Source organism: Muntiacus reevesi, chromosome 1 (genome assembly GCF_963930625.1).
Source record: "Muntiacus reevesi chromosome 1, mMunRee1.1, whole genome shotgun sequence".
In the NCBI taxonomy this organism is placed as follows: Eukaryota; Metazoa; Chordata; class Mammalia; order Artiodactyla; family Cervidae; genus Muntiacus; species Muntiacus reevesi.
The window spans coordinates 78,523,104-78,536,629 of record NC_089249.1 but is presented as its reverse complement, the minus strand read 5'-3'; the positions used below and the strand labels follow the sequence as shown (position 1 = coordinate 78,536,629).

The 13,526-nt window shown below is 50.5% G+C and overlaps 1 protein-coding gene across 2 annotated transcripts in view; it reads right to left on the bottom strand.

The window, feature by feature from the left end:
* The window catches only part of KCNN3 (potassium calcium-activated channel subfamily N member 3), a 163,762-nt gene extending 161,764 nt beyond the window's left edge, over positions 1-1,998 (bottom strand). For both annotated transcript variants that reach the window (XM_065903309.1, XM_065903300.1), the window contains exon 1: positions 786-1,998. In XM_065903309.1, the coding sequence (XP_065759381.1) occupies positions 786-1,688 (903 nt within the window). In that variant the 5' untranslated portion in view covers positions 1,689-1,998. The remainder of the gene's footprint in view (positions 1-785) is intronic.
* Between the last annotated feature and the right edge of the window lie 11,528 nt (positions 1,999-13,526).

Here is a 13,526-nt window from a genome sequence, read left to right as displayed (position 1 = left end):
TCCCAAGGAGAGGCACTCCGCCCCCCGCCACCGCCGCTGATGCCAAGGCGGCGCCCATCTGCTCTGCCCGGGTAACACCTGTAGCCATTTTTATCAGGGGGTGTTTACGAGGCAGCAGCAGGTTTATTCTGAGTCCTCTTTCCTGAGGGAAAGGACCGCTGATTTCCTCCGCCTGTATTTTCACCCCATGCCCCTCCTCACCCCAGGAGACGCCAAATCACCGGTGCTTTTCTATTTTGCCCCAAGTCTCTCAGGGAGGAGGAGGGAAATGGAAACTTGGGAAGAGAGGGAGAAGACGGGGAAAGGACTGGCATGGAATCCCCACCCCCCACCCAGACATTTATTTCTTTTTTATCCTCGGGAAAATGGAGTGGAGCAGGGAGGGGAGGAGAGGAGGGAAGTCACAGGAACTGGCAGGCACATCAAGGCAGAGTGGAATTAATTGGTGCGTTAAGCTGCTGGGTTATGCTTTAGTACGAGTGAGCCAGGAGGAAAGATGATTTCTCAGAAGGGATTCTTTAATCCTCCCTAACACAGAGTCCGCAAATTAGACAGTGTGTGGGGATGTCCCCCCTCCAAGGGAAGCAAGGAATGAATTCTCCCCGGATTAAGCAGGAAAACCATGGGAAGTTAAGTGTTCGATAAAATTGAGCAAACGCCTCTCCCCACCACCACCATCTCTCACTCCCCCAATCTCTCTCTCTCTCTCCCCCACTCTCTCTCTCTCTTTTGCTACCTACATATTCCTTTTGTTCAAAGGTATAAAGAGAAACTGCAGCCCCTACCTTTGAGTACAAACCCCAAGAGAGCTCGGTCTCTATCACCATAACAACAATTCCAAACATCCCAAAAATCAGAGCATAGTCACTCAGTCGCTTCCTCTTTTCAAACAGGGCCCTCCTGTGTCCCAGCTTATAGCCAATGTTTTGGTTTTTCCGCTTGTTGGCTTTGGGGAAGGTGGCGCTGCTGGCGGTGGTACCGGCATGCTGGTGGTTGTGGGTGGCATTGGGGTGATGGAGCAAGGTCTGGTGGGCATGGTTGTCCTCCCGGGAGGAGATGATGATCTCCGGGGGGTTGCTGGGGCTGAAGAGCTGGAGGGGTTGGCCCTCGGGCTCAGCCTCAATGAGGTTCCTCCGGGAGGCGCTGAGGCGGCTAAGGGGCTTCATGACCCCCCCGCTGTACTTGCAGGAACTCATGGCGATCTCCGTGAAGGGGTTGCTGTCCCGCCGGTGCACCAGGGGGCTGGCCTGCCGGTGCCTGCCGCCTCCACCAGGCCCACTTGTGGCTGTGGAACTTGGAGAGTGGCCAAGCAAGTGGTCATTGAGATTGAGCTGGCTGCCTTGCCTGGAGGAAGGGTGGAGGATGGCGGTGGAGTTGGATGAAGGGGGGCCCCTGAAAGCAGTGGGAGAGGAGTGTAGCAGGCCGGGATGGACAGGCTGGCTCTGGAGTTGGGTGAGCTGAGATAGGGGATGCGGTGGCTGCTGCTGCTGCTGCTGCTGAAGCTGCGGAGGCTGAGGCTGCAACGGGGGTCCTGGGGGCTGCTGGGGGGCTGCTGGTGGTGCTGGCGGCGGTGGCGGCGGCTGCTGCTGCTGCTGCTGCTGCTCATCCCCGGAGGATGGACAGGGGCACTTGGGGTCTTCATCCAGGTCCCCCACCCCGGAGTCATGGAAGTGCCCAGAAGTGTCCATCTTGGGGCCGGGCTGTATTGCCTGCAGCACAACCCCCCACCCCAAAGCCACCCTCGTTCCAAAGATGTCCTCAAAGAAAGCCAGGCATCCAAGCTCCCCGACCAGAGTGTCTTGGCTCCAGTCCTCTCTTTTTGGCTTGCTCCGGTTCTCTGGGGCTGCCTGGAGTCCAGACGCTGCCACTCAAGAATGCATGGTACTGGGCAGGGAGGGAGGGCAGGAGGGGAGCTTGGAGAAAGAAGAAGAAGGGAGGAAAAGAACTCTGTCTCAAGAGGTGGTCCTCTAGGAGCGTGTGAGGCCAGGCTCAGCTTCACTCCTCGCTGGCTCAATAGCTTTGCTCTCCTCCTCCTGCCACTGTTATAGGGTAAGCCAAGCCCACTTATTAGCAGCTGGTCTCATTGGCTTGGCTTAAGTCTCCAACCACCTCCTAACTCCGCCCCCCGCATAGGCTCCTCCCCGGAGGAGGGGCCTGCCGCGCTCCGCTCCCAGCCCCGGCGGCGGCGCAGCGAGGGCTGGGAACTGTAGTTTCCGCTCCCCACCCGGGAGCTGAGCAGCTGCCCTCTTTTCCTCTGACAGGTATGGCAGAAACCCGTCAGCCCACGGCGATACGGAATGTATGCGCACGCGGGGCGGTGGCGAAGAGGAGCGGAGGTTCTCGTCCGGAGGGAAACTGTGCACCCTGATGCGGCGGCAAGAAACAGGAAGAGTTATTAATGGTCAGGGTCTACGATAGCTTATTTCACACCTATTATCCAGCTACAGACTCCAAATACCCAAGGAGGCGGGCATCGTGTTTCCATTTCACAAACTGATGCTCAGAGATATTGAGTAACAACTTCAAGGTCACAGAAGCAAAGGTCACATCCTTCTGACCCCAGGTAAATACTGAACTGCCTGCAATATGTGTGCAGGAGCATCTGTTATTTCTAAGCCTCACAATAACCCTATGAAAATTATGTCATTATTCTCCTTCTACAGATGAAAACTGTTTTTTTAAAAAACCACTCGAGCACAGATAAGTAACTTGCCAGATGTTACCCCATTTGTAATTAAGGGTAATAGAATCTGAACCCAGGTCAGTCTGAACCCACAGCCCCTATACCATCTCCCAGGATGCCTTTCCACTATGATACTCAGTGCAAAGTGGTGGCTCCATAAATGTGCCTCAAATGACGAGTGGGAAAGAGCCAGATAGAAATTGTGGAGGAAGAACTGTCCTCCCCAAAGTAGGATGTGTGAAATGGACTATGGCTGCAGCTAGACTTGGAGTCACGGGAGGTCTGGCAGGAAGACTGAAAACCCCCGTGGTTGCTCCCCATCTGATCTGTTCCATGGAGCTCTGAGAGTCAGAGCTGGGAACAGCTGCTGGCTTCCCAGGTTCAGTACCATCATCAAGTATTTATTAAGCTCCCACTGTGTGCAAAGGGAGTTCCAAAAAAATGGGACCCTGCTGAATTCATTTCCATTTCTAACTGCAACTGACTTAGAGATGAGTGAAGAGGGGGCCTGGGATTCCCCAGGCATACCTGGGGTTTTAGGAAGGCGATGTCTTCCTACCTGGCTCTTGGTTCCCCCTGGCCTCTGTCTAGCTGCTTTCCTGGTAGGAAGGGGGAAGAGTAGGAGAGCCATGCACACATACACACACACAGATACACATATGCAGGTGCACACATATACATAGGTGTGCACTCACTGGTCCATAAACATGCACACACAGTGAAGTTTTAAAGCAGTTCTGAATGGTGAGCAGCAAGTAGCCAGGTCAGGAAGGGGCAGAGCTCCCATCAAAAGAGCCCAGAGTACCCTTCCTATGCCAGTTCTCACCTCTCCAATCCCCTATCAGCCCTAATGATTGAGAGTTAAGTGTTACTTGTAAGCCACAACCCCTGAAACCTCAATAATCACAACTATAGACAATATCTTGAGAAGTGTTATTATTATTGATGACATGGTAACACCGCCCTGCACCCCCACCCCCACCACTGCAAGTCATAACACGGGCTCAGACACAAGCCTGGGGTCTCATGTGTTTTCCCACAACCATGCCAGCCCACCAGTACCCCCTCCCACACCTCACTCCCTTGAGCATGCCCTCTCCTTTCCTTCTGTCTTCTTGGTTTCCCTCCTTCCATCCCCAAACAGAGCCACCTGTTTTGTTCAAGGCTCCAGATCATATACTTAGGCTTAATGATTTCATAACAAATTACCATTACTGTGTCGTGAGTAGCAGAAATGTGCTGTTACTATTGCTTCTCAGTGCTAGACACAGCATCTGGGCTGTGAAAAACCAATTTTTAGGGAGAGACTCCAGGTCTAGGCATTTCTGTGCCCACTCCACCACCATGATCTGTCTTCTGTCTCAGCTGACCTTTCTGGATCCCCTCCTGCTTCCAGGCTCCCTGGCTGTGCCTGGTGGATCCAATGGGGACTGTTAGAGTATGTCCTTCTAGCATGGATGGGGGTGAGAAACACCTGGCAGATGGGAGAACTAACTATACAGAGCCAAATGTCAACTGGAGATTCATCTGGAAATGGGCTGGAACTTGAAGGCTAACGCCACTGATGCAGCTCACACACTTCGATACACCCACCCTGTTGGAATGGGAAGAGAACAATATCACGGTCACAGCTCAGGCTCTGGAGCCAGGCTGCCCAGGCTGCCCCTCTCTGTCAGGCAGTGGCTAAGTGATCACAGGCAGGACAACCACCTTCTGACCCTCAGCTTCCCAGTCTATAAAATGGGAGTGATAAGGGTCCCTACATCATGCAAGTCAGTAGGAGTAGGCTACCTCTTCAGACCACACATGCAGCCCAGAAGCTATGCTGGAGCTGGCTGGTACTGGCTTATAAAACCCAACAGTGTATATCTCTTCTCAACTCCATGACCAGTGATGTTGCACTGATAGCTTGAAAGCCTTGCTGTTGAAAATCTTTACACCATAGGAACTGGCAAATCTTGCAAATCAAGGCTGACTTTTCCTGCGTATCCAAACCCACACCTTGAAGGACAGGCTCATCCTTCACACGAATTAGGCTTCTTAAGACTGAAAGGGGCTTCCCCGATGGCTTAGCAGGTAAAGAATCCACCTGCGATGCAGGAGACACTGGCTCCACTCCTGGGTCAGGAAGATCCCCTGGAGAAGGAAATGGCAACCCACTCTGGTATTCTTGCCTGAAAAATCCCATGGACAGAGGAACCTGGTGGGTTACAGTCCAATGGGTCACAAAGAGTTGGGCACAACTGAGTGACTAAGACTGCAAAGAGGAAGGCCAAGGGAATGTGCTGGAGTTTCTTAGCCCAGAGAGGACAGAGAAAGTAAACAAGGACATGCTCACCAAACCCAGGAAGGTAAAGGTGACCTTTGGTCATACCAGCTCTACCTCAGATGTGCTATCATTTTTCCCCTGCCCTCCTCTCCACATTCATCCTTCACCACTTCCCTCTTTAAGTCCCAACACCATATATGCTTTCTCCAGTATATAGTCAGTCACTCAAAGAGTGTACAACTCTTTGCAACCCTGTGGACTATAGTCTGCTAGGGCCCTCTGTCCATGGGATTTTGTAGGCAAGAATATTGGAGTGGAATGCCATTTCCTACTCCCGGGGAGTTTCTCCAATAAGCCATGCCATTTCTAGCTCCATGCCTTTGCCCATGCTGTTCCTTCTGCCCAGCATGCCTTTCCAGGACATCTTCATCTAACACATTGCTTTTTGCCCTTCAAGATATGGCTCACAGGACTTCTTTCTAGGAAGCCTCTCCCAAGCTCCCCATATTCAGAGCAGGGGCCCTTCTCCTGTATGTTCGGTACCCTGTGCTCACCTCTATCCCTGTCTTTATCAAGCACTAGAGCTATTATCTCTCTGTATGTCCTTTTGTCCCTAGACTGTGACATCCCTGATGGCAGGGATGACATCTTCTTCACTGCCACACCTGCAGCTCTTGCCCAGAGCCTGGCACATAATAGATGTTTAATAAAGATTCACTGAACTGAACTGAACTTGAAAACTGGAGAGGTCATCTGGAGGCAAATAAGAGGAAGTCATATTGTTTTCCACAACAAACGATAATCACAATTTCCCCATCAGTAAAATGAGTGTGATAGAACAGAGTTCTAAGATCACTCAGCCTTAAAATCCCATAATCTGTGGTCTCTGGAATTTGTTACCCCCAAAAACATAGAACTGAAAATGGGTTTAAAAAGAGTAATGATATATGATTTATATGGCTGTCTTTCTCACTAAGCTTAGAGTTCTTGAGCACAGAGAAGGGGTCTAATTTTTTTCTGTATCCCCAACAATGAGCAGGGTATCTGGCCACAGATGTACTCACTATAGGTTTACTGGATGGATGGCGAGAGAGGTGAATGGGTGGATGGATAGATTGGTAAATTAGCTGGATGGCTGGCTGAACAGATAAATAGGTGGATGGATGGAGTTCAGATAGTCTACAACAACAGACAATAGTGGGATTTTTGAGAAAGTTTGTGGTGGTTAAGGGCTTTCCTTAACCTTCCAGGAATGAAAGTATAAAGATCAACCACACTTCCTCAGACCCTGGATGATTGGGTTACAGACAGCTTTGAGTTGAACTGCTGTATAGCCCATCCAGGTTCAGTCATTACTGTGTTCTTACCTAGGAGTTTTGTTGCTGAATCAATTAATGCTTTAAAAATAAAAACAGCCCCTGCGTTTTCATAGCACTTTATAGTTTTCCAACTGCTTTCACACAAAGTTTGCACTTCCTGGCAGCCCTGGAGAGCAGGCCAGGGAGATTTTTGTCGCTCCAGCCTTTACACTTTCAGCCCCATAAACTAAAACGTAGAAAGGCTGAATGGAGTCGCTCAAGTTTATCAGTTAGTCATGGACTTGAACCCGGATCCTTCTGACCCCAGACTCATGCTCTTTCACGTTCCCCATTCATGCTGCCTGGAACGCCACTCCAGCCCTCACTCGGTGTCCAATCCCACTAGAATTTAAGGGAAGCACAGTGCTGCCTCCACCCAAAGACTTCCCAGACACCCCCTCCTAGCTGCTCCCCCCTAGTTTGACACCATCTCCCTCTTCTGAATTCCCTTAGCACTTTATTTGTCTCTCTGGGGACACTTTTCACCTCTTGCCTTGTATTGGAGTCCTCTGTATACATGTCTTTCCTCCCCTGATTTTAATTTACACCCATAAGCAGCTCGGTGACAGGAGCCTGTAGTGTGAATTGTAGAACACACACACAACACTGCACTTCACCTCGCACCCAGACTGTGTGTTGAATCGGGGAGTGAGTGAATTGATGCCTGAGTGAGAGTTCAGGGCACTTTGACCCTGGACACAATGCTTACCCCTTACCTGCACCCCTGGCCACCGTGAGTCCGATCTGTAAGTGTAGATCCCTCATCCATGCTTTTCCCTGAGTCCCTGAACATCCAGACCCAGGACGAGGGCTCTCCTAACTCAAGCCTGCTCACCCTCCCCCAAGCCATGGCAAAAAGAATGAGGCAAGACCACAGCATACCCCTACCTGCTTCCAGGGCACCCACCAGCCGCTCTTAGCCACCTACGGCAGCATATACCATCTCCTCCAGGATCCTGCTTTGCTGAAGAAACACTGAAACTTTTGTGCTTTGCATGGATCTCACTACAAAACAGATGTACAGCTTAACATCTCATGCCCTGGTGTGTTCACTGAAAGCCTGCTCTGTGCATAGTGGTCCCAACAAGCCAGTGGGGTTGAATTAGTAGCCCCATTCTACAGATGGGGAGACTGAGTTAAGTTCCAGGAAAGGCAACTGGCTTGCTCTTGTTCTCAAAGAAGGCAAGAGGTCATGCCTTGAGCCAAACTGGACCGTCCACTTGCAGGTCACCTCTCCACTCAGTCACTGCCACTGGGCTTCATCCCCTTCCAGAGGACAATTCCTCCTGCCCCCCACTTCTAGCCAGGTTCTCCATGAAACCCCCCTCTGACAAAAGGACCTGGGGAAGTTTCATAAAAGCAGCATCACGGAGAAGGGTGAAGGAAGGGTGACAATTCTGCTCCAAAAACTGTGTGGCCAGCAAGGCTGGCTCTGGACGTGGAGAGAAGACAGAGTGAGCAAGCAGGCAGCAGAGCCAGAGGAGCCTCAGGCGGGGAGTCCAGTCTGTCTGCTTTAGAGCCGCCGGTGACCACACGGCACCACTCTGAGCCCATAAACCTGGATCCAGTCATGCCTCCCTCCACAGTTGTCTTGTGAAAATTGAGACACATTTTTTAATGCTTCTCCTGACCCCTTCTCCATGGCTTCAGTGTGAGAACTTGCTGTTCTGGCCAAATGAGTCAGTCTGGATGGGAATGTTTTTTAGATGAGTTAAAGGTCTTTGGGGCTTCCTAGGTGGTGCTAGTGGTAAAGAACTCATCTGCCAATGCAGGAGACATAAGAGACAGGGGTTGATCCCTGAGTTGGGAAGATTCCCTGGAGGAGGGCATGGCAACCCCCTCCAGTCTTCTTGCCTGGAGAATCCCATGGACAGAGGAACCTGGAGGGCTACAGACCATGGGGTCGCAAAGAATCAGACACAACTGAAGCAACTAAGCATGCACAGAGGTCAAATAAAGGGTGCTGATATGATCTCTAGAAAGAATGCATGAGATAATGGGCGCAGGGCACCAACATCTTGTCTCCATGCTGCCTGGTCAGGCTCACAGGGAGCTAGGATAGGGGGACACTCTTCGCAAACTGTAAAGCGATACATAGGTGGACTGGGAAAGTGCAAGGACCTTGGTGGACCTTGGTGGCTGGGGTGGAGCCCATGGAGACCTGTTTGGCCAGGGTTCAGCATCTGAGCCTCATCCCTAGAGTCAGGGCAGGTCCAAAGGCCAGTCTACTCAGGGCTAAGTCAGTGGAGAGAGCACACCACTGCCTGTGGAGAGGAAGGTGTATCCACTCCCAGTCCCACACTGCAATGTAGGTGATGGCATCCTCCCCTCTGTCCCCGACTAGACACTCAGCTTCCTGAAGGTGGAATTTCTGTCTATTTTATCCACTGCTGAATCCCCTGTACCTAGCACAGCGCATGCTCTCAATTAAGATTTACTGATTAAGTCCATTTCCTGGTCTCAGTCCCAAAAGGCTCAGAGGAGGGGGAAAAAAAAATTACCTCTAACAGTTTCCCAAGCTCAGAACTGGCACCTGAGCTGCCAAAGAGAAGGCCAAGAACCAGGGCAGTCCAGGGCCCCAGGCACACTGTAGCCTTGGATGAATGGCCCTCCTACAGTTCGGGTCGAGAGTGGAGAACAGGCCCCCAGAGGCTGGCTGGTGACTTGGGCCCCAGGCTTCCAAGCCAACCGGTGAGATCAGCCCTCCCCCAGACTCCAGTTCGCCAGAGGCGGCTCAAGCAGGAAGGTCCTGGAGGCTCCCACCCCAGCTCTGGCTTTGAGATTGAGGCCACAGCCTATGCTGACCCATCACCCACCTGCGGCACAGAAACCAGTGGCGGGTTTGTGAGGAGTGTGGCGACCTCTGCTGGAAGCACACACACATAGCACTGCACTCCAGGCCCCTTAGGAAGCCAGGAGGGAGATCCCCAAACAGAACCACGCCCTTAACCTTCTGCCTCCTTTCTTGGAGACCCAGGAGCTACATCCAGTGCCAGGATTCACCTCTGTGAACATTTTGAAGAAGTAGCTCCTATTTGGCAGGTTCCTTGAGCTGTTCCATCATCGGAAAAGAATATATTACCACTATTATCTTCCTAAGGAAGCCAGCTTAAAATCACCAACTGAGAGGGCTGGAAGGAACCAGAGATCGAACCGGCGTCTCTCGCATTGTTCTTTAACTAGCGCCACGTAGGAAGCCTGCTTTCTTACCGACTCCACCCCATACCCAAGCTCCACTCCAAGTCGCTGCTACGAGATGGGGAAAAGTCCCCTGTCCCCACACCGCCTCGCCTGCACAGGGCAAAGTCAACAGCCAAGGCCTTCTGCACCCAGCACTTTGATATGAATAATGCAAGAGGGCAGGCATCTCGCTGCCTCCCTGCCTTCCCTTGCCTTCCTCCTCTCCCGGTAAAGGTGAACACTGGAGGGTTGCTATGGACACTGCGCTCAGGCTCTCCCTCCTCAATAATAATCCCGTAGCCGCCCTCCCTGCTGGAGTCTGTTTCTAATTGCCAAGCCTCAGAGGCAGCAGGAAGCCTCTCAGGAGGTACCAGGCAGCTGGAAGAACCCAGGGATTAGACAGGCTAAGGGGGAAAGACAGAGTGACGAGATGGAAATCACTTGAAATTGGAAGCAACAAGCTCAACTTGTGTAGGTAGATCGACAAAACCAATGTCGATTTAGCCAGAATTAGAAAAGCATTAGGGTCTTAACAGGATTCCCATCAAATTGGACACTTAATCACTATGGCCAGCGTCTCTCAAGCAGGATTCTGAAAGGAAGAGGGAGAGGCGAGGCCCCACAGCTGTGTGCGTTAGCAGTGTCTGCAGGAAAGACCTTGACAGCCTTCTTGCTCTTACATAAGAACCAGCATGAGTCCAGGAGCTTCTCTGAGCTCAACTCCTGGGCCCCCTGCTGCCCGGTGGGCAGAGGCATCCCAACTCCCCCCTGCCACACAACCCCCTTCATTTATCCTCCCCAAGAGGTCAAAGCGTCATCAGCAGTACTAGTTTCCCCACCATGGGAGCAGAGCTGGCACTGCCACCCACCCATTAGGATCCCACAGGTGACAGGAGAACTGTCACCTCAAATCCTGTCCCTGCCATGAGAACCAGAGCATATCACCTCTATGAACATGCCCTCTGAGATATCAGGATACCACCGCCGCTATTACTGTCCCCATCCTGAGACTAGAGCTCTTTTCCGGCATTGGACTCTCCACCATGAAATCAGAACACTGTCGCCACTCTCCATGTCCATCCCACAGCTGCCCATCTACACATCAGACCAGGTCACCAAGACCATGAGCGCGATTTCATACAGCTATGGACTCAGGTCCAACTGAACAGGAGAGTTCAAAGTGGAACATCCTTTCTCTGTTTCCAACCAAAAGCCACATGCTTCTGGTTGGAAGGACAGCCAGTTTCATCCTCCAGCACCTCCAGTGGCCTCAAGGAACCTTTAAAAAACAGGACAGGGAACAACTGACTGGTTCCAAATTGGGAAAAGAGTACGACAAGGCTTTATATTGTCACCTTGCTTATTTAACTTACATGCAAAGTACATCATGCAAAATGCTGGGGTGAATGAATCACAAGCTGGAATCAAGATTGTTGTTCAGTCAATAAGTTGTGTCCGACTCTTTGTGACCCCATGGATTGTGGCACACCAGGCTTCCCTGTCCTTCAATGTTTCTCGGAGTTTGCTCAAACTTATGTCCACTGAGTCAGTGATGCTATCCAACCATCTCATCCTCTGTTGTCCCCTTTTCCTCCTGCCTTTAAGCTTTACCAGCATTAGGGTCTTTTCTTCACATTGGGTGGCCAAAGTATTGGAGCTTCAGCTTCAGCCTCAGTCCTTCAGATGAATATCAGTACTGATTACCTTTAGGATTGACTGGTTTGGTGTTGCTGTCCAAGGGACTCTCAAGAATCTTCTCCAGCACAATTTGAAAGTATCAGTTCTTCAGTGCTTAGCCTTCTTTATGGTCCAAATCTCACATCCATACTTGACCACTGGGAAAAAAAAACCATAGTTTTGACTATAAGGACCTTTTTCAGCAAAGTGATGTCTCTACTTTTTTTAATACATTGTCTAAGTTTATCATAACTTTCCTTCCAAAGAACAAGTGTCTTTTAATTTCATAGCTGCAGTCACCATCCACAGTGATTTTGGAGCCCAAGAAAATAAAATTTGTCACTGCTTCCACTTTTTCCTCTTTTTTTGCCATGAAGTGATGGGACCGGATGCCATGATCTTAGTTTCTTGAATGTTGAGTTTTAAGCCAGTTTTTTCACTCTCCTCTTTTATCCTCATCAAAAGATTCTTTAGTTCCTCTTGGCTTTCTTCCATTAGAGTGGTATCAAGATTGCCAGGAGAAATATCAACAACCTCAGATATACAGATAATACCACTCAAACGACAGAAAGCAGAAAAGGAAATGGCAACCCACTCCAGTGTTCTTGCCTGGAGAAACCCAGGGACGGTGGAGTCTGGTGGGCTGCCGTCTATGGGGTCGCACAGAGTCAGACACGACTGAAGTGACTTAGCAGCAGCAGCAGCAACGGCAAAAGAGGAGAGTGAAGCTGTGCCCTGAACACCACTTAAAAAAAAAAAAAAACCCTTCCCATATCCTAGAAGAAGCATGTAAATGAACCAGGGAAGCCCCATCTCTATCCCCAAAGATCCTTGATATAGATATAGATGATACAGATAGAGATCTACATACATACATACACATACACATATATATGTATATACATGTGTCTATACATATATATTTTTTAAAGGTTGAAAAGATTGATTAAGGGAGGGATCAAAAGCTTTTCCAAATCCCTACCTACACTATTTCTCTCATTTTCAATTTCAGCCATTAAATACAATGAGGTAGAACAGAAAAGCTGTTTCTCCCCCAGACCTGTAATGGAAATTCCAAGACTTACCTTGAAAACAAGACCACGAGGTCACCCCAGGAAATGGGTGCAGGACAGCCAGCTGGGCTCACATCCCGGCAGTGACTCTCTCCAATGCTGACTTTATAACAAGTGGAACTCCATCCCGCACCTCAGGAGAACCACAAATAACCCCCCACCCTGGAGTGAGGGTCACTCAAAGATAACCCTTATCACAGACGCTGGAGCTAGAATGCTGAGGGTCTACAGTGCCGGACAGGAGGAGGCCCAACCACTGCTGGCTGGACACTTGGTGCAGTGACAAATTCCCCCTTGATGGGAACCACAACCCAGCGTGGGACTCCGCTTTCTGCTCCAGAGCCTCTGGCAGGTTTTTCTAATAAAAGGAAAGACGCCAAAGAAGTGGGGAGACCTCATATAGGACACACCCATGAGATCAGGTGGGCTGCCAGCCTGGTCCTTTCTGTCCTGGCCTCTGCCCTCCACCTTGGAAATCTTTTCTTCCTGATAATGTGCTCGGTTGACCCTCAGGAGGGTCAAGAGAAGAGAGAACAGTTTCATTCTGGATTTCCAGGCTGCCCATCATTGGATGGGGAGAAAGGGCATGTGGGCTGCACAAGGATACTCCTTCCATTGCCATAATACCAGACCTGAACCATAGTTCAGAAAACAATTCTAGAAACAGTTTGGGGGCACCTACCAAGCCTGGTAGCTGAGATGGTAAAGATTCTGCCTGCAATGCGGGAGACCTGGGTGAGGAAGATCCCCTAGAGAAGAAATGGCTACCCACTCCAGTATTCTTGCCTGGAGAATTCCATGAACAGGGGAGCCTGGTGGGCTACAGTCCATGGGGTCACAAAGTGTTGTTTGTGACTGAGCAACTAACACTTTCACTTTCACGAAGCCCCAGGCATCATGCAACCAACTTCTCACTGACCTGGTGATCCTCTACTAGGCAGTTCCTGTCATCTCCATCATAGTGAGTAACATACTGAGTCCCCCAGTGGTTAAGAATCTGCCTGGCAATGCAGGGGACACCATTTCGATCCCTCCAGGAACTAAGATCCCACATGCCTCGGGGCAACAAAGCCCATGCGCCACAACTACTGATCCCGCAGGCTCTGGAGCCTGTGCTCTGCAACAAGAGAAGCCACTGCAGTGAGAAATCCGAGCACACCTGCTCGCCGCAACCAGGGAAAGTCCACACACAGCAACGAAGGCCCAGTGCAGCCAAAATAAAGTAAATAAAATTTTAAAACAAAGAGAAACAAGAGGCCTAGGGGACTTGCCCAAGATCAAATAAC